This window comes from Natrix helvetica, assembly GCF_964273705.1.
Source record: "Natrix helvetica genome assembly, chromosome: 1".
Classification (NCBI taxonomy): domain Eukaryota; kingdom Metazoa; phylum Chordata; class Lepidosauria; order Squamata; family Natricidae; genus Natrix; species Natrix helvetica.
The window spans coordinates 230,448,547-230,469,232 of NC_138548.1; the positions used below are offsets into that span (position 1 = coordinate 230,448,547).

At 41.7% G+C, this 20,686-nt stretch overlaps 1 protein-coding gene across 1 annotated transcript; it reads right to left on the reverse strand.

The window, feature by feature from the left end:
* Positions 1-63: 63 nt before the first annotated feature.
* Positions 64-20,145, reverse strand: PMEL (premelanosome protein). Its single transcript, XM_081933630.1, has 12 exons — positions 20,046-20,145; positions 14,843-14,971; positions 14,065-14,211; positions 13,452-13,589; positions 11,080-11,241; positions 9,984-10,403; positions 6,939-7,304; positions 4,364-4,525; positions 3,626-3,719; positions 3,135-3,337; positions 2,174-2,261; positions 64-1,167 (listed from the first exon to the last, which is right to left on the reverse strand). Exons 1-12 carry the CDS (start codon positions 20,110-20,112, stop codon positions 1,008-1,010), a joined length of 2,136 nt encoding a protein of 711 aa, XP_081789756.1. The 5' UTR covers positions 20,113-20,145; the 3' UTR covers positions 64-1,007.
* Positions 20,146-20,686: the final 541 nt, after the last annotated feature.

A 20,686-nucleotide genomic window follows, 5' to 3' on the forward strand; every position in this document is an offset into this window, starting at 1 on the left:
ACAACTGCTCTTCTTCCCCACCTAAGTGGCTCCCTTTGCATAGACAAACATCACACCGAGAAGTAGTCCATCAAACTCTTGATATATTTGTTCATGGTGTATAAAGGAAATACTGTGTTTTTTTAAGGAAAAGATGGACAGACAATTTTTTTTTTAAATACAGAGATGCTCCATTGGCTTAAATGATACCAGCCTGCATCTTGTTGGGTCTCTGGGTTTGCATGACATGGGTTAGTAAACTTAATGTGCCTCTTTCCTGGAAAATGCTTATGCATAACAGCAATATGATACTGAGGATGTCTTAGAAGCAGATGTGAACCATTTCATCTTGAGTTCTGTCACTTTGTGCTGCTGGTTCCTTTTTCTTTTTTTCTTTTTTCTTTTTGGAAAAAATAAAAGTCTGCAGTGGCTGATTGGTGATCGTGCCGCTGCAGACAAGATAGAGATGATATTATTCTCTCTCATATCTTTCCTGCCAGGATTCACTCCCCCATCTAGTTATGGGGTATACAAAATAAAATGGAGTCAGGCTTTTAACGCAGCCTCATTTTTGAGGGGCTGTTTAAGAACATGGCCAGTAACTGGTGAACAGGGTTAATTCTCTTATCATTTTGTCAGAAGACCTGGCCAGTTGTAGGACGTTACTTTAGAAACTAACAATTCCAAAACTACAATGCTGATTTTTTTCCTTTACCCAATGAAGTATGTCAGAAAGCCGAATGAACAGCTGTCTTGACTCCCTAGGACCAGCATGGCACGGACTGAATGCAATTGCGGTGCTCTAAAAACAACTACACTTCCTTCGGTGCTGTCTGTATCTCCCTACCCAGGCAGGCACTGAGATGGCACCTCAAAGTGGCTGAGAGTTTACTCAGCTGGCATCAGAAGAGCATCAACTTAAGGGAAATATAGGGGGCATGATTTCCTTTCTGAGTAAGGGTTCAACGCGTTCAGTTTTCAGTTTGCAAAACGTGTTGCAAACAAGTTGCAAACTTGTTGACTTCCACTTAGATGACGTTTCCACTGAGTAAGGGGCTGCTCTCCCCACTGGCCCTCCGGCCAAACGCCTGGCCAACGAAGAGGCGTACAGCTGTGCGGTCAGGAAACCAGTTCCTTGGAGAAGTGCCAGCAGACATCATGGCCCGTAGAGGGATGTGTCTCAAATGCCTGTAACCAAGGAAGATATTAGTAACAATCTTGAGAGCATTGGTGTTTGAGAGCACCCAAAGCACCTCCATGTTCCTTACTCAGCTTCCTCTATTGAATAAAAACTCTTAACAGTCTTTGTCTGGCAAAAGAGAAGAGCTCAACCAGTAAAGATTTAGTCTTCTGCTGTTCAACGGCCCTGTGAAGGATAAAGACCTCCACCAGGTGGACTCTGCAAAATGCCTGACATAAACAATACGACAAGAGTGAACTGGCCATTCAGAGTGGTTAGTTTATAGCTGAAATCATACCCAGAAGGCCTAAGGAACAAATTGCAAGATACTATAAGAAGCCCTGAAAAAAAACAAAGGCAGCCAACGAGAGTGATTAATGAAATTCTGGGGAGGAATATTTGTTGTGTAGAAGCTTCACCGAGCAAATTAACTCCTTTGCTATGTCTTTAGGCAAATTGCCCTTGTTACTCTGATTTTGCCCTAGTAAAGCTGATCCATCTCTGCTGTTGTCTCCCCTAAATGTCAAAGAACCCAATGGAGAATTTAATAGAGGGAAGGGAGTCTGTACTTAGAGCAGAACGCATCCGTGGCCTGCCTAGTTCAAGGATTGTAACTACAGGGCAAACCTTTGCTTGCAATCTTGGAGAGTCACTATCGGTCAACGTCCAGCCAGATACTCTTTTCTCTGTTCTGATGCAGTAACTTAACATGCTCCAAAGATTAATCACCTTGCTATTTCAGATCCATCCCAGATGCCATAAGGACTTGATTTTTGTGGGTGAGCAGCAAAAGCACAGATCCCCTTGCATCATCTCCTAGCCAAAGCAGAATAGGAACATTAGGCCAGGATTTAACCTGCAGCTCTTGCGCTTGGTTGGGAAATGTCAGACTGTCCTATCTTCAGTCAGATGTTAGTAGCTACTATAGCTCCTAAGTTAATATATAATATATACACAGTACATTCACTCCTGGCAAATGTTGAACAACCCAAATATGAATGGGAGTAGACTCACCGATAGGTATAGATGGCAGCTCCCATGGCAGCAATAACCAGCAACACTCCAACTACAAATGTAATTTGAGCTGAAGCTTGATTCCTTTCTGCTATAAGAAACAGAGGAATTGATATTTAGCGGTGCTTTTAGTAAGGTTTGTGTGCTGTTCTTTTAGAAATATGGGACAAACCATTTCTTTAGAGTAGGCCTATATTTCTAATGGAAAAATAAACAAGCTTTATTGTGAGCAACTCTACCTCAACTTTATCACGCTTCTTCACAAAGAGCAAAAAACCAGGAAGAAATTGGTTAACGTGTTAAACCATAACACAATTTATTTGTTTTTAGCTTAGATGTATGTCAACTTAGCCACTGTCGTTGTTATCTATGGCTTAGAACAGTGATGGCTAATCCTTTCCTCCTCGCGTGCCGAAATCACGCACACGTGCCCACACCTATAACACAATGTGCCCCTCCCCTGTGCATGTGCGTACAACCCCTGTGCTCCCCCACCCCCCCCGTGCATGCACGTGACACCACCACCACCCGTACCCTGTTTTGGGCCTAGCAGGCCTCCTCAAAGTCTCCTGGAGCCAAAAACAGGCCGTGGGGCGGCACCGCGCCCCCTGCACATGTGCATGCAACCCCCATACATGTGTGCAGACACGTCTCCTGCATGTGCGGCAGAGACTCAAAAATCAACTGGCCGATGGGAGGACGCACACATGCACGGTGGAGCTGAGCTGGGGGGTGACTCGCATGCCCGCAGAGAGGACTCCGTGCACCATCTGTGGCCCATGTGCCATAGGTTTGCCATCACGGGCTTAGAATGATGTATAAACCCAACCATTATGTTTGGCCTCTGCTTGTCAGCATACTAGAAGGAAGGATTGCAATAAAACTGCCAGTGACATAAAGAGAAACAGAAGGAACATCGTCCTACAGAAGACTTAGGTCGCCATAGAACAGTAGGGCTTACTCTGAACGCTGACTTGGGTGCTGGCAACAGCCAAGGTGTTGGCATCAGCCAGTGAGATGTTGACACAGTAGAGGCCAGATTGGTTGAAGGCCTGGCGCAAAACAAGCTGGCAGTCTGGGCTTGGCTGAACAGGATTGCACACGCTCTCCTGGACGGTCACACAATCAGGATCTGAAATGGTGGTGCAGACTTCTTGGGGGAGGCTACAAGCGAAACAAGGCTATTGATTACTCCATCCATAAAAAAAGGCCACTTCCCTTCCCACAATCATACATATGGAACACTCCTTTGGCAAGATTTCCACATGACTGCTATGCTGTTCAAAGATTGCTATTCAAAAACCTTTCCCACCACCCACCATTCTGAGAGGGGCTTGTTTCCCAGCTCCTGATGCTCGATGTCCAATATCCTTTCTTTCTTCCCACATGCTTCAACCACCCCTTTAAGAAAGTAGGAATCTATCAATCATTATTTTCAGCTATGAAACCTACCTTCCCTGGCAGGTCACAGTGAGATCTACCGCATTCTCAGCCACAGCAGGCGTCAGTGGTACTACCTGCACAATTTCCACACTCTCGATGCCCTCTGCAATAAAAGAGAACACAGAAATGTTTATGTAGCATAAAGGTCCTATATCCCACCCCTTCACCCTGTGAATCATTCCTGTGCATGGAGGCCCTTTAAACCTGGCCTTTACAAATCAAAGTTAATTGGAAGAAATATTTGATTTTTCAGGTAACGAGATGGTTCCAATAGAAGAGTTGAACTCAGGGTTGAACTGAGCGGAGTCCTTGATATTCTCTGAACTTGATTATTTGCTTGCAGATGTTTTATTACCTAGCAGGGTAACACCAGCAGTGCACAGGCAAACAACCAAGAGCACCAAAGATGGCACAAAATGGGCCTGCTTTTAGATTTGGAAAACAGAGTGTGGAATGGACATTTTAACTTTCACAGAACGCTTTCTGTAACTTTTAGCCCCAGACATATTATTCTTACCTTCTAAATGTGCTCTGACCACAATTCTCTGCTAGCTTTGAACTTAATATGTGGCAACAATTGGATTGGGGTAGGCTGTCTTACGGTGATCACATCTGTCAACTTCTAAAGACAGATGGCTCTGTGTGTGGTTTAGGTCCATCCTCCTTGTCTAATGATGCTCAACAGCCTCTGGCCTAATTGGTGTGGGTGCTTAATGGTTCCTTTTACCCATCACTCCCTACACTTACGGATGATGTCCAGATTAGTGGCAAAGGTTCCATAACGATAGAGGAGGCATCCAGTGGGTGCTTGGCGTTTTACCAGGAGCTGGACCACATCTCCTGCAACTGTTCCTGTGTCAGGCATAACCGAATCCTCTGGGTTGATGGCTGCTGTATCTTCAGAGTTATCTATTGGTGGAAAAACACTGGCAATATATTGCAATATTCATGGATAAAGGCTTATTAGTATTGCCCCTTAGCTTCAGATTGTCTCCATCTCAAAAATAGTATTTGCTGGAAGGAATAGCCATAAATTTAATGGACTGCCTCTGAAATTGAATGAACTAATGCTTTCCAGATGTTTTGGGCCACAACTTCTGACAACCCTTGCCACTGTCTCTGGCCGATGGCAATCAAAATTAAACATCTAGAGAATACTAGGTTGCCTTCTCCTGTTTAGGATAAGCAACAGGAATACAATAACTGATTAGAATTGGTAAGTGTTGCTAAGGCATAAGGATGGGGGAGAAACATGAAATATTTGTCCTGACAAAGTCTGTCTCTTTTGTCTGTCTGTCTGTGTGTTCATAATGTCTCTCATATGTGTGTGTGTGTGTGTTTGTGTGTGTGTGTTGTATTTATTTGGGCATACCAGGGGTTGTAACACAAATACATATATATATATATATATATATATATATATATATATATATATATATATATATGTGTGTGTGTGTGTGTGTGTGTGTGTGTGTGTGTGTGTGTGTGTGTGTATGTATATATATATATATATATATATATGTGTGTGTGTGTGTGTGTGTGTGTGTGTGTGTGTGTGTGTTGTATTTGTACTGATAAATAAATAAAGGGAGACTAGTATACATCTATTTCGAGCTAATTAGCTCTCATCAGCTAGCCATACCCTTACTGGGATTCGAACCTAGGCATACCAGGGGTTGTAACACAAATACATATGTATGTATGTATGTATGTATGTATGTATGTATGTATGTATGTATGTATGTATATGCTGGTTTTGTTGTATTCGGGTCTTTTCCCCTGTAAGGTTGAGATTGTCTTTGCAACGTTTAAGCCCACGCTTGAAGATGGCAAGTGAGATCTTGCCGAAACGTTGCAAAGACAATCTCAACCTTACAGGGGAAAAGACCCGAATACAACAAAACCAGCATACTTACACCCGTGAAAATCTACGAATATATATATATATATATATATATATATATATATATATATATATATATATATATATATATGTGTGTGTGTGTGTGTGTGTGTGTGTGTGTGTGTGTGTGTGTGTGTGTGTGTGTATGCAAGTGGTGGTGTTTATGACAAGTTTTTCCATTCTGATGAAACATCTGGATTCATCATCACAAACCTGATGGTTTCAGATATATTACACTTTCAGCCAACTGTCCTGGTATTAGGTGGGATCAAATTGGGGAGGGTAATTGTAGGACATTCAAGAAAAGGAACACTTATCATGATGTCAGCCCTTCAAAAAAGTCCAGCCTAGGAGAGCAAAGTCATGCAGGCTAATACTGTTTTTACTATAAGCTCATAGAAACAGAATCTTGGAAGTCCGAAAGTGCTTCTCCCCTCCCTCCCTTTATCTTGTTGAGATGTTTCCTTGGATTACAATTCTGGCCTGGACTCGGTTTTCTTTTATCTGATCATTGTCTTGGTAGTGACTCTTCTTGATCCTCAAGGGTCAGTCCTCCTTCCCATTACATATGCTTTCTGCATATGGGTGGAAAACCTCACGTCCCTCAAAGGTTTCTGAAGCACAAATCCTAGTAACGCTATCTAGCATGGCCAGCAGCAAGCAATAGTCTGAGCAGTAAGTGGAGGGCCTCATCTCTGTTCTAGAACTGCCCTAAAATTATAGTTTTAATCAATCATAAACAATAATCAGGGGAAGTTTCAGATGGCCTACTGTTCCCCCAATTGATTTAGATCAGAGGTGTCAAACTCAGTTTCATTGAAGGCCGCATCAGAGTTGTGTTTGCTCTCGGGGGGGGGACCAGGGGGTGCGTGACCAGGGTGGCCATGGCTAGTTCGATGTCACTTGTTTCAAGGACACTTATGGTGGCCCGAGGGCTCTGCTAGTGCAAATGGAGCACACGGCACTCCCAAGCTCTGTTTTCGCTGGTAGAAGGTTGCAGGAGGCTGTTGCTGATGAAAACAAGCTCGGGACGGCCATGCGCGGCCCTCCTGAGCTCCGTTTTCGCTGGCAGAAGCATCGTAGGCCGGTCCACTGTTTCCAGGACAGCGCCACAGGCCAGATCTAAGCACCCCCAGGCCAGATCTGGCCCACGAGTCTTGAGTTTGACACCCCTGATTTAGATCATTCACCCATCATACTTTTCCCTACAAATAGTTTCCCGTTCTTGGCTTCTAAAACTTCCCATAATGAGCCCCAACTGAAATTCTTTCTCTGTTCTATCACTCTACCCTTCACATGCAGATAAAGAAAGAAAGCACGGCCAAAAGCAGCAGGCTATTCTCAGAGGCACAAGGAACCTCTTGCCAGGCCTACCTTCTGCCAGAGACACTAGTTGTGACAAAAAGTGTTTTCGAATACCTGAAAGGATCGTTGTAGATGCAACGGGGGACAAAACAGTGGGTCCTGGTGTGCCTGTGTCATTCTCAGGTGCTATTGTGGATGAAGAACCTGGAGCCACAGAGCCTGGTAGAGATTCAGATGCTGCGGTAGATGCCATGGTGTTTGGGAGAGATGCAGACATAGCAATAGTCACACCCTCAGTGCCTGCACTGTCTTCAGTGGCATCAGAGGATACAACAATCACAGGTTCCACAGAAGCAGCCGCCAAATCAGTTTCTTCAGGTGCAGCACTGATGTTCGTGGCAGGAACCGTGGCTACAGATGTTGCCTCTTCAGTTACTGCTGGCGGCACAGTGGAAAGGACTGATGTCGCCGAAGCTGGGACTAAAGTTGCAAAAGACAGATGGGTTAGATAATAAACCGAATGAGAGGTTATGCAGGAAAGGTACAAAACTTAATTTCTATAGGACAGTTGCAACCTACTAGAAGACCCAATTCTTCTGCTATAATTCATAACATGTTCCATTAAGGGCTGGCATGAACCCTGCGTTTTATTATTTTATATAAATCTTCCCGTTCAGTTTAGCAGAGGCTGGTTGCTGATGGCATAAGCTGGGCAGTAGGATTGCTTCATGAACCTGGAATAACCTTTCCCAAATGGATGTTCTCAAGTTCTGTCAGGCTGCGATTTATGTAGGCTCATGGGAATCCAATACAAGTAGATCAGGAAAGGCTAATAAGGAATATGAGTGTCACCCAGAATATGGAGTATCAAGGATAGTTTTTGTGTCTAGGAAAATATATACACTGTATTTTTCAGAGAATAAGACGCACCTTTTTCCTCAAAAAAGAGGGTGAAAATCTGGGTGCATCTTATACACTGAACACAGCATTTTTGGCCTACCGAAACCCCGCCCCCTTTGCAAAAATGGATGTGCAGAGGGTTTGGGAGGCCTGCAAAGTGCTCCTGAGGGCTGGGGAGGGCAAAGAAAAGCAAAAAACCGGGCCGTTTTTGCCCCCCCAACCCCGGGAGCACTCTACAAGCCTTGCAAAGCTCTGCATGCCCCCCCTCTTTTTTTCTTTTTTTTTTGCAAAAAACAAGGCGTGCAGAGGGTTTGGGAGGCCTGCAGAGTGCAAAACCTTTTTTTAAAAATTGCCTCTTAAAAATCATGGGGCGTCTTATACTCTGAAAAATATGGTACTCCAAAGAAAATTCAGAAGTGCTTTTGTGGATTCAAGATTTTAAAACCAGACTATAGATCAGGATGTCCCGCCTTGGCAACTTTAAGACTTGTGGACTTCAACTAAACATGGCTGTCTAGGGAATTCTGGGAGTTGAAGTCCACAGGTCTTAAAGTTGCTAAGGTTGGACACTCCTGATATAAATGCTTCAGGTCTTCACGTCCTTGTTATGAAAATACTTGAATAGTGTTCTAGTGTGATCAAAGTGAGAAATTATCCAAATTTGGAAGAAATCCAGGAGCAGAATAAAAACTGAACTCTTTTTCACCTCAGGAACATTTAGTGTTTTTCCAGGTTTTCTTATTTACTTTTAAGAAGCTTCCTCAAATCGCAGCTGCCCTTGGAAAGGATTCCCACCTCCACCCCATTTATCTATTGGTCCTTTTTATCCTGTTTGTTGTTAATGCTTTAACTGTTAATACTAAGGTGACCAACCGTCCTCCTTTAGGGAGGACAGTCCTTCTTTTGTAAGTTCTGTCCTCCCTCGAAAAGTGTCCTCCTACATGTCCTCCTTTTTTATATTTGAAGGCTAATCTGTTGCGCGTTATGTGACGTATTTTATTAAACAGTTTTTAATGGTGTTTTTTTTACTTCATCGCAAGTATATTGAACAGATAATGAATCTTGTGTTTAATGCTAGACATTAAAATAGACGACAATTGTCTCTTTGAAGAAATTAGAAGACTGAATGTATATTTAAATTCTGAAAAATTAATACAATGGGAAAATCAACATGTTGAAATTGATAAAAGATGGGTGGATATTTTCAGCCATTTCAAAAATGAACATATTCCATGCGAACATTTATTTATACTTGTTCAATTTACGTTGTGCTGCCCTGGAACTAATGCAGCAGTTGAAAGAGTTTTTTTCAATTGCCAATGATTTTTCGACAAGTGAGAAATCGAGATTGAATGTTGATACTCTAGCTGCAGCACTTGCCGTAAAATTCAATATGAAGGATATTTCTTGTTCAGATATTTCCAATATATTGTTAGAAGATGATACATTGACAAAAAATATTAATTCAATGGAAAAGTACTCATTTAAATAATAATTAACAGGCATGTAAGCATAATTACAATATAAAATGTTGCAAATGTTTTTATTATGCATATATCATATTTTAGTGTATTATTGTTGCAATGAATAAAATATTTCTTTTATTTACGATATATTTTTTCCAATTTATTTGTCCTCCTTTTCATTGTAAAAAAGTTGGTCACCTTAGCATTTTGGACAATAGAACGTGTTTTGTCCTCCTTTTCATTGTAAAAAAGTTGGTCACCTTATTAATACCCAACTTAAAAAAGAAACATTTTAACTTTCTAATTGTTTGATTCTTCTATTTACGACATTATAAGGCGCCCTGAGGCACTTGATAGTGAGACGGGCAGCAAAACAAACAACAAACAAGCATCCCCTCAACTTCTACATCCTTGTTTGGACTCATCTCCCAGTGTGAAATGAGAGTGAGATTACATCATACAAAAAGGGGTCTTTAATGGTTTTGAAGATTAGAAAAATGGAAAATTGTCTTTTAGCTAATTGTGACCCCTTCACATCCCATTTTTTTCTAAAAGAGGTTGAAAAACATTGTTCAATTTTCTACTGCTATAGTAAAACATTTTTAACTTCCTGTTAAAAACTCTTAACGCTTCTACCCTGGACCTGAATATTCATTCTAGACACAAAACGAATTACGCCAATTCCTTAGCTATATCCCAATTTATTTGAAAAGCACATGTAGTCTCGGTAGAGAACCTGAGTTTGAAATAGATGGAATATTGGCTAAAATCAGCTAAGCAGATGATTACTTACCAGAAGTCCCAGCCTCTTCAGTGCTTGCCCCAGTGATGCTATTTATAGTGGAAAACACACTGGAAGCTTGAACCGTAGTTTCACTCGGGGTGGTGGTAGGCATGAGGGTGGTGGGCATGATGAATGGGTCTTCTGAAGTACTGCCTCCACATGAAGCCACAGGAATGGCAGCCTGAAGAACCACGCGAGGACTGAAGGTGCCAGCGGAAAGGTAGGTGTGAGTGACCATGGTTGATCGAGAAATCAGGATCCCACTCTGGTCACCAAAATCCCAGGAATAGGAGATGTCAGCATCTTGGAGGTATTGACTAGGGTCATGGAGCTGCACAGCAAAGGAGATGGCTCGGTTTCGCACAAAACGACTATCTGTCCCATCGGTATCAAGAAGTTGTGCAATGTTCACTTGGAATGGGACCTGGTCTGGGAAAGGAAGCAGAAAATCAACAGTGGAATCAACATGGAAACTTAATTTGGAGAGAATGAGCAACTTGTGGGGTCCTTGGTGCTCTCCGAGCTTGGTTGTTTCCTTGCAGATGTTTCACTATCAAACAAGGTAACATTAGAGCCTTGGTGGTGCAGTGGTTAGAATGCAATACTACAGGCTACTTATGCTGACTGCCGGCTGCCTGCAATTTAGCAGTTCAAATCCCACCAAGCTCAAGATTGACTCAGCCTTCCATCCTTCCGAGGTGGGTAAAATGAGGACCCAGATTGTTGGGGGCAATCGGCTGACTCTGTAAACCCCTTAGAGAGAGCTGTAAAGCACTGAAAAGCAGTATATAAGTCTAAGTGCTATCATCAGTGCAGCAGCTTTTTTTTGGAACAAATTTACTTCATTCCTCTCAGAAATCCAATTTGGTTACTCCACAATTATCGTAACTGCCTTGTTATCAGTCCAGCAGATTCTTTTTGTTAATAAAAAAAAAGCTGGAATTAGTGTACAAAGCAACCTAGCCTTTCTAACTTTTATTATGGAACCTTTGGATGTCTTTTAAATGGTTGCATGCAGAAGGCAGGAGACAATGTCACATAATCTCTAGATTTATCAAGCACTATTTATCAAGCACTATCCCCAGCCAAGTCCATTAATATTTACCCGTGATGCTGAACTGAGATGAGGTACCACCAATAGGGATGAATTTCTCCCGTCCCCGGTAATGATAGACTGCCACATTCATGGTATAGGAGCCTAAAGCAATATCAGCTGTTTCAATGGTCAGTGAGGAGGTGGGACCATCTACCACTTGCCAGTATTGCCCTGCAGGAAGAAAAAGAATATGGGAGAAATGCCAGGGTTGAAGATAATAGGCATAACACTTCCTAAATTGGGAAGGGAAACTGCCTTCCTCCTGGCGTAATTTAGATCAGAAGTGAATGCTTTCCAGATGTGGCACCAACTGCTTCTCCAATTCCCAAACTGCATGTCCATTGGCCATCGTTTTGTTTGAGAAGCCTGGAGAAGTAGTTAAAGCTTGGTAAAAATAAGTCCCTTTTTCAATTCAGACAGCAGGAAAATAAGTGAATTTCAAGAAATAAAATAGGAATGTAAAATAATGCGGTAAGACATTTAAAAGTCCCCATAGATTAGGTAGCTTATCAAATATGTTTTCTAGCAGGGATCTTGTGTTTTCAAGTGCTGTACAAATAAGTTGTATTACCAGAACATTTTTGTATTAGCCTCTAAAAGTCCTATCTAGCTATCTAGCTATCTAGCTATCTATCATCTATTTTTCTTTCTTTCTATCTATCATCTGTCTATCTCTGTCTATCTATCTATCCATCCATCCATCTATATCAATCTATCGATCCATCCATTATCTATCTATCTATCTATCTATCTATCTATCTATCTATCTATCATCTATCTATATATATGTCTGCCTGCCTGCCTGCCTGCCTGCCTGCCCGTCCGTCCATCCATCCATCCATCCATCCATCCATCCATCCATCCATCCATCCATCCATCTATCTATGACTATCATATGTCTTTTTATCTATCTATCTATCTATCTATCTATCTATCTATCTATCTATCTATCTATGACTGTCATCTGTCTATCTCTGCCTGTCTATCTGTCTATCTGACTGTCTGTCTGTCTGTTTATCTATCTATCTATCTATCTATCTATCTATCTATCTATCTATGACTATCATATGTCTATCTATTTCTTTCTCTCTCTCTCTCATCTGTTTGTCTGTGTCTATCTATCTATCTATCTATCTATCTATCTATCTATCTATCTATCTATGACTATCATATGTCTATTTCTCTCTCTCTCTCTCATCTGTCTGTCTGTCTATCTATCTATGACTATCATTTGTCTATCTCTCTCTCTCTCTTTCATCTATCTATCTATCATCTGTTTGTCTGTCTGTCTATCTATCTATCTATCATCTACAAGCTGTCCAGAAAAGAAACAATCCTAATCATACTAATTTTGTAATGAAACTCGTATCTCAAAGCTAAATCATGCAAATACAGATGGTCATCATTTAATGCAATTGGTTTTGACCACCAGATCGCTAAGTGAAATGATCACTAAGTAAGTGTGTGTGAGAGAGAGGGGGGGAGAGAGGGAGGGAGGGAGGGATGCTGCAAAATTCACTAGTTGCTGCTTTTCATTCTGATAAAATTCTCTTCTATGACAACCTATTTTTTTTTCTTTTTTGGCCTCTGACAGAGCAGAGATTGCTTAAACAACTCATTTCTTCCCGAGCTGCTTTTCTCTACAAAACAGCACTTCCCTGGAAACTGCTAACTGCAGGTTAACAAACTCACCTGTGACCTATTTTATTTTGCTTTCTGATTTGCCTACTTTTATTTCCACTCATGTATACTGTTGATGTTCCCCACCCAAATGTCATTAATATGACAGGCAGTATAAAAATATTTTGAAGAAATATAAACAAACATTTATAATGAGTCAAACACAAACCACCTTGTGTATGCAATGTATGGAGTCTGTATACATTGTATACACTGGAGTCAGACACTGTATAAATTGTTGGGCTGGAATATAGGTAGTCCTCGACTTATAACCATTGGTATAGTGACTATCCAAAGTCACAAAAACACTGAAAAATGTGATCTAAGACTGTTTTTCACATGACCGTGACAACATCCCCATGGTCATACAATCAAAATTCAGATGCTTGGCAACTGATTCATATTCATCATGGCTGCAGTGTCCCACGGTCATGTGATCACTTTTTGCGATTTTCTGAGAAACAAAATCAATGGGGAAGCCAGATTTACTTCACTTCTGTGTTACTAACTTAATAACTGCAGTGAGTCACTTAACAAGGTCGTAAAATGGGGCAAAACTCACTTAACAACTATCTTGTTTAGCAACAAAATGGTTGGGCTCAATTGTGGTTGTAAGTCGAGGATTACCTGTAATGAAGAAGGACTGAAATGCGTGGGACTTTCTCCACCCTCCCTCACCAAGTGTCCAAGTAGCAACTTACCCCATGTCTGCCAGACAAAGACAAACTTGCCAGGCCGGCGATCGCTTGGAGCGAAGGGTTGTCCATCAGGAAACACATAATCAGAAGCATCATCCTCCTGGTCTGGGAAAACAGGGTCCCCTTTTCTCATGCGGGTGCCTGCATAAGATAATAGGATAGAGAGATGAGTGTGTGTGTGTGTGAGTGTGAGTGTGTGTGTGCGTGTTCCAGCAGCAGTTTCAACCAAACTTGCTACACAGATGACTTACTCTCTGGAAACAAATATTGTGGGGACAAGATACCCCTAAAATCCCACAGGGTGTGTGTTCTGTTAAGATGCAGCCTGTTGTGCCTTAAAATGATGGCTTCTACTGTACTGCCATAAAATAGCTTCTAGTGTACAGTGCAGTGGAGTTGCCATGGTAATGGCTTCACAGTACTCCACAAAGGGGCTCCCTCTGGTAAGGGGGAAAACCCAACATTAGAAATTATGTTTGGTCCGGACATTTATTTTCATAAATAAATACCCGAGCAACACCAGGTTCTCGGCTAGTGGTCAATAATTCTCCAAAAGGCCTCCGCTGAAATCGCAGCTTTCCTACAGGAACATCTCATTTCAGTGGGTGTGGCTTACCATTTACGATGCAGTTCTGGCTCCACACTACCCGTCCATCTGGCAGCGCGGTTTGATTGCTGGGAAAGCGCAAAGCAATCCTGAATGTGACTTTGGCACTTGTTAAAGTCGGGGCATCATTGCCGATATCAAATGTGACGTTGCCACCTAGAAAGGGGGGGAAAAGTGTCCAAAGTTTCTGACCTATATCACAGCTGGCACAGCACTTCCATATCTCTGCTATCAAGGATAAAACAGGGCACGGGCTTGCAAAAAAGTGTTAGTAACAATTTAAAAGAACAGAAGCACATTTCGATAGAGGAGAATATTTATAGCTCAGGGATGAATTGTGGGCTCCTTGGTGCTCTCTGAGCTTGGTTGGGGAGGTTGTTTGTTTGTTTGTTTGCGTAGATGTTGCATTACCCAACTAGGCAACATCTTCAATGCTGGAAGGAAGTGGGGTTTGCTCTCCAGGACCCCACAGAAGCACATTTAGAAAAGGAGAGGATAACTGCAAAAAAAGACACAGTACATCTCAACAAGGATGCCTGTGACCAAGTGACAGACTGCTATCCAGATGCAAAGATGCTGTCAAATGGTTTTTAACAGTTAAGTGGAACTTAGGCCAGGCAGAAAAGGCTTCCCCCCAAAGATGAGCCTTTGATAGTCTTTTCAAAGAAGGAACTGTAAGTTGAGTTCATGATCACCCTAACCACCAACACTGAGGCCTAGAAACCTCAACTGATTGTTTCCCCTTCTTGTTCAGTCCGACCGTCCTTGCTACAAACTTATCTCGTACCTCGCCAGCAATTTCCTTGCCTGGCATCTCCTTCTCTCCACCGGGGGTAAAGACTGGAGTTCCACGTCTTGTACGCAGAGTATCTCCGGCTCCCATTTTTCCCCCATCTGTTGTTCCGGCCACTGAACCCTAGAAGAAAGAAATCTGCTTTAATCCTGGGGGCATTCACTGTGGGGGGGAGGGAGAGAAGCACTGGTCAAAAAGGTCCAGAGGGCAGACACAACCATGCAGTTGAAACACACACGCACACCCATCTAGTATATAGAAAAAGAGGGAGACTTTAAATGCATAATTTGCAATGGTCCTGGAAGGGGAAGAACAGGCAAAGCTGGGGGGAGGGGGGCAGAGTTAAACGAGTCATCAGCCTAGAGTCGTTACATTCCCACAAACAGTCTAATCCCTCTTGAATTCCATTGACCTTTATCTGGTGTCAATTTAGTACTGAATTTTAGTTGACTAGATTCTCATGTATTGGCTTAAGCAATAAACCTTCTGAACTGCAACTTAACATCTACTCCTGATCAGAGGTGGGTTCCTACCGGTTTGGCCCGGGTCAGCCAAAATGGTAGTGGTATGCCGGCCTGGGTCGCAGAACCGGCAGTGACCCGGGCTGGCCACGCCCTGGAACTGGTCATCTTTTTTTTGGGAGTTCTGCACACGCACAAAACAATTTCCATTGAACTGTGCATGCACGCACAGCACACACCCAGTGTTCGTGCACAAAGTGCACCTCTAAGCAAACCAGCAGCAACGCCAGCCACAACCTTTGTACCTGACATGTCTTTTGGAATTTTTTTGGCAGCCCTCATCTCCCAGAAATACTCCTGCTTTTTGCCACCACATAATTTCTAATATGTCAGAGATAAAGTTAGGAGCCATGGTATAATAACATTAACTCTATAAAAGTCACTTTTATCTTTCATTGCTGGATGTATAGCAACCATATATTACCTTTATTCTGCCAAAGCCTGCTTCTGAGTAAGTGAATGAACGTAAGTGAATGTTTACATAAATGGATTATAGTTGAACAAAATATATTTTATGGCCGATTAAAGCTGGATGGATAGCAAAGGGATGCTCTGCTTGTTGATTAATTTCTTTCTGGCCATCTTGAGCCGCCCTCCTTCCCATCTCATGCTGAGCCTGCCCAGATGTGAAGGTCCTTGAATATGCTGGGTTCTCCCCAAAATGTGCAAAGTCATTTCTGGAATGCTACAGTCTTTATTTTAGTGTCTGATACTAAAGACACAGTGTAAGACACATACGGTAGAACCAATCTTCAGCTGTAATATTTGTCACATTATTTTACAGTTTTCCATATTTTTCACTTAAAGAAGAAAAGTGACCTAAAATAGCACCAGGAAATAACATAATACGACCAAGGGTCTCTTATCTTGAACATCGGCATAGAGGGGTTAGTGGAGCTAGCTGGGATGGGGGAAAAATTGACTGATTTGCTCCGAGACTATAAAATTTCAAGTAAATTTCATGCAACCCAGAGGCCTTTGATAGATTTCTTACAGAATAAAGAAAAAATAATCAGCTTTTGCTTTTGGGTTCTGACAATGAGAATGGACTTGTCTAAAGAAATATTGCAGCTTTTTAAATACAAGGTTATTTATATTTGATAACTTACTATCGTTTATATGAAATTAAGAGATGAGCATTTAATGATTACTGATTTTTAGTATATAGACTATGAGTATTTTAAGGTATAATATATGGTGTTTTCTCATTAAACTAAGATCGCTGTATTATTAATACCTCTGTAGTAAAAGAAAGTTGGAGGTCACTTTTGTTGTACCAGTATCTGTTTGAAGTATGGTGTTGTCACTTTATTATTTTGTCATTCCCTTTCCATTTTATGTTAGTTGGTATTTTAATGTATAATGTTAAAATTTAACAAAATTATTATTTAAAAAATAACAGCGGCAGCAAAGGTAGCATGTGCAAACCTAGCTGGCTTCTGAATAGTTTGGCCAAGGAATATCCTCCAGTAGGCTATAACAACAATATCTGCTTAATTGATATTAATTTTAATACATTTAAATCTTCTAAGTATAAATAGCCTCCTTCTTCTGTAACTCTGAGAGTGAGATGGATGGTACCAAAACTTGATAAATAAATAAAAAATAATGTTACACATTATAATTTGAAGGCAATTTTTGGAAGGCTTCTGGGGCAGCATCCAAGAACTGAGAGCTGTATAGTGCCACACCCATATCACCTTAAGGACCCAAAGGTGCTTTTACAAGAGGCAACTGGACTTTCTTGTTTTTCTTTGAAGAGGTTTCGCTTCTCATGCAAGAAGCTTCTTCAGCTCTGACTGGATGATGGGGAATGGGTCCATCCAGTCAGAGCTGAAGAAGCTTCTTGGATGACAAGCGAAACCTCTTCAAAGAAAAAAAAAACGGAAAGTCCAGTTGCCTCTTGAAAAAACACCTTTGGGACAACCGTGACCTGGATGACTGAGAATCTCCATGGACGTATCACCTAAAGGAAGCTGCTCTTGCCCCTGTGGTTGTATGAATCAGCCTCTATTCGAAGGAGGAAATGGGACAGAGAAGTGGTTAGACAAGCTTTAGGCCTGTAGTGGCTGACCTTCCTTACTACACAGTGGCTATACAGGCCTGCCTCAGCTGAGAGTCACATGAAAGAGCTTGAATAGAGGCCGCCAAGGCCCATGTGATATGAGCCCCCCAGCACTAGGGTGGGCTGATCTGTCACATGCTGCCTGCACCTATAGCGGAATAAAAGAAAGTCTTGAGTACTTAGCCACATCACTGGCAGTGGGGAGAGAGAGAGACAGCCTAGAGAAGGGTGTTCCAACCTACTTGTGGGAAGCAGAGGACGTACATAGGAAACTACAATGTGAAAAGAGGGGGAGGGGGAATCGCATTTCCTAAATGTGAGAAGATCGATTGGTTTCCCAGGTTTTTACCATTAGTTACACAGGCTGCTCCAGGACATTTCTCTTTAAAACAAGCAGAAAAAAACTCCCACATTCCTTTCAGTTCTCCTGACTTTTCCTGGTAAAAAAAGGAAGCAATGGAGAGAACTCACTGCACAAACAATCCCAGATTAAATGGGAAGCTGCCTCACACCTAGTCAGCCATTTCATTCAGCAGTGTCTACACTGATCTTCCCTACCTGCTGAGAAGGGCTGTACTTCAGTTCTGGCTGGGCATTATTGGGGTTGAGGAGGTTTATCAGATCTGGAAAGTATCAGGTTGGGCAAGGCAGATTCAGATTCAGATACAGGTTAACAGAGTTGGAAGGGACCTTGTAGGTCATCTAGTCCAACCCCCTGCCCAAGCAGGAGACCCTACACCATTTCTGATAGATGGCAGTCCAGTCTCTTCTTGAAAGCCTCCAGTGATGAAGCTCCCATCACTTCTGAAGGCAACTTCTGCTCCATGGGGTGATTGTTCTCACTGTCAGAAAATTTCTCCCCAGGATTCATGAAGAATGTTTGCCCATCTCTCTGAAGATGTTTCACCTGGCAGCAACATCTGTTTGATCTTCTTCAGTCATGAGAGATAGGCGAGGTCATACTTGAGCAGTACTTGAATGCAAGATCACCAGGAAATTTTAGGACTAAAACTAGATTTGAAAGTCAAAAAAATATCCTCGAAGACAGCAACAGTAAGCCACTTAGAAAATTAAAAATTACAAATCTTTACTTGGAAATATCATGGAATGAACTGAATTTGGGATTTGCTGCATGTAAAATATATGTTCTAATATGAAACGGTTGCCCTTTTCCTCATCCTCCTCAGACTCGTGCCTACTAAATGCTAGCTCGTGCCAATTCTTAGTGAAATTGCTATGAAAGACCCATGTCTGGAAACTTCCCTGAGGAAAGAAAGGGAGCACTCACAAAGAACAAAGGATACACAACCACAACCAGTAGCTGAACATTAAAAGGCTATTAGGATTTGAAATGGAGGTTCCTCCCACGCACCCACTTCAATGCAATCGGGTTGACTAAGAATTGGATTTGACCAAGCAGGGTGAGACTCTCCACCATCAGTCTTTTGCAAGTTAGGCACACACATTCCATAGTCCAAACCACAAGCACTAACAAAAGAGGATTAGTGAGTCTTGTCTGCCTAGACAAAAATCCAGATCACCACGAGGTTTGGCTTTGCAAGAGTTATGTGTGCATGTGTGCATGAGTGAGTATGTGTAACATAACTTATTAAATTAAACCAAGTTCTAGGGCAGCTTTGGAGTGGCAAATAAGCATAATTATTTTTCTCATACTATAATGAGTTGGGTAGAGATGAACTACTCCCTAAGAACATTTTTGTAAAAATGTTGAATGTTCTAGAATTGATCCAAAATTTAAAACTAGAGCAAATTAATCTTTCTTTTGGTGCCAATAATTTTCTCTGCAAAGTTGCCCTCTAAATTAAAACTATTTTCTAGGTTAGATCTATGTCCCAAGGAATCGGCTTGGATTTTCCATTCATTGCCCCTCACTGCGTGTTGCATTTGCTCACTGTTCCTTCAGCAAAATCTACCATTGCCATTCATACATTAGCACCTGTGAAAGGAATCAAATCTAGTTTGATCCATAGACGCACATGAACTGTGTGCGCATGTAACATATATTATTTAAAACAAATCTTATTTCATCTAATTTAATTTCATCTACCATCATATTTTCCTGAGAATATTTTTTGTTAAAAAGGAAAGCTTGAAAAACAATAGACATCTAGATTTTGCATGCAAAAAAATAAGGCATTTATGCATGCACGCATATATATCTATATCTATATCTATATCTATCTATCTATCTATCTATCTATCTATCTATCTATCTATCTATCTATTTCATCTAATAAAATGCCTCTAAACGCCTAACTGTACCATAAGGATTTGTGTTCCTTTGATCCCTGTGCTAATATACCTGAACTTACCTTGTGATGCTGATGACAACACAGTAAAGGAACAGCTATTAAGTCTCTTGAGCGCTGAATATTTTTGAACAGTCCAACACAGAGAATATTAAGATCATGCCTTGTGCATAAGTGAAATTAATAGATACTACTCAAGGGGTTACCTGACAACAGAGTTGAGGTGTAGCTCAGTCTGATTTTTGGAAATAAGCTGGCACACAAGATTATAGTTTATGTTGGGGCAAACTTCTGTGGGTGAAATAAACCTGATCTCTACGAGAAAACAGAGTTCCACTTACTGCGTTGAGCTGAGGTAGTAACCAGGAGAGCCCAAACAGCAGCCCATAGGAACCAGATCCGTGACATCTTCAAATCTCCAGTTCTTTGTAGTCTCTTGAACAGTTGATGGCAAAAGAAGGAAGGAAGACCCTCCCGCTATTAAAAAGGGAGCTCATTTGCATATACCCACCTCTCTTTGGAGCATGAAGACATTGCTTTCTTTCCAGCACGGGGCTTTCCCCCTCCTCTTTCTAATGATTAAGATGGGGGAAGGCGGGGGGGAAACATTGGCTGTGTGATCCGGTCACAAGTTTGCATTGTGGCCAACGCAAGGAGGCCCCCTTTTTTTAATCCCATAGCTGGAATGCCAGGGTAAAGGGGTTGGGCGATGCTTGAACACTGAGGTGCTTCACAGCAGAGGAGGAAGTTGGGAGAGATAACAAGAGAGAGCCAAATGACTAGTTACGCAACTTCATTAAAGGGCATCATCAGGGTGAGATTATAGGGCACAACCCCACTCACGTCTTGGTTACTTCTCTGAACCTATTAACCAGGTAACCTTGGTTACTTCTTTGAACCTCCAGGTTCAGATGCAAGGCAATGGAGCTTAAGCAAACTATATCAAGTAGCTAAAGAATGCAGAGAAATAACTGACAGAAAA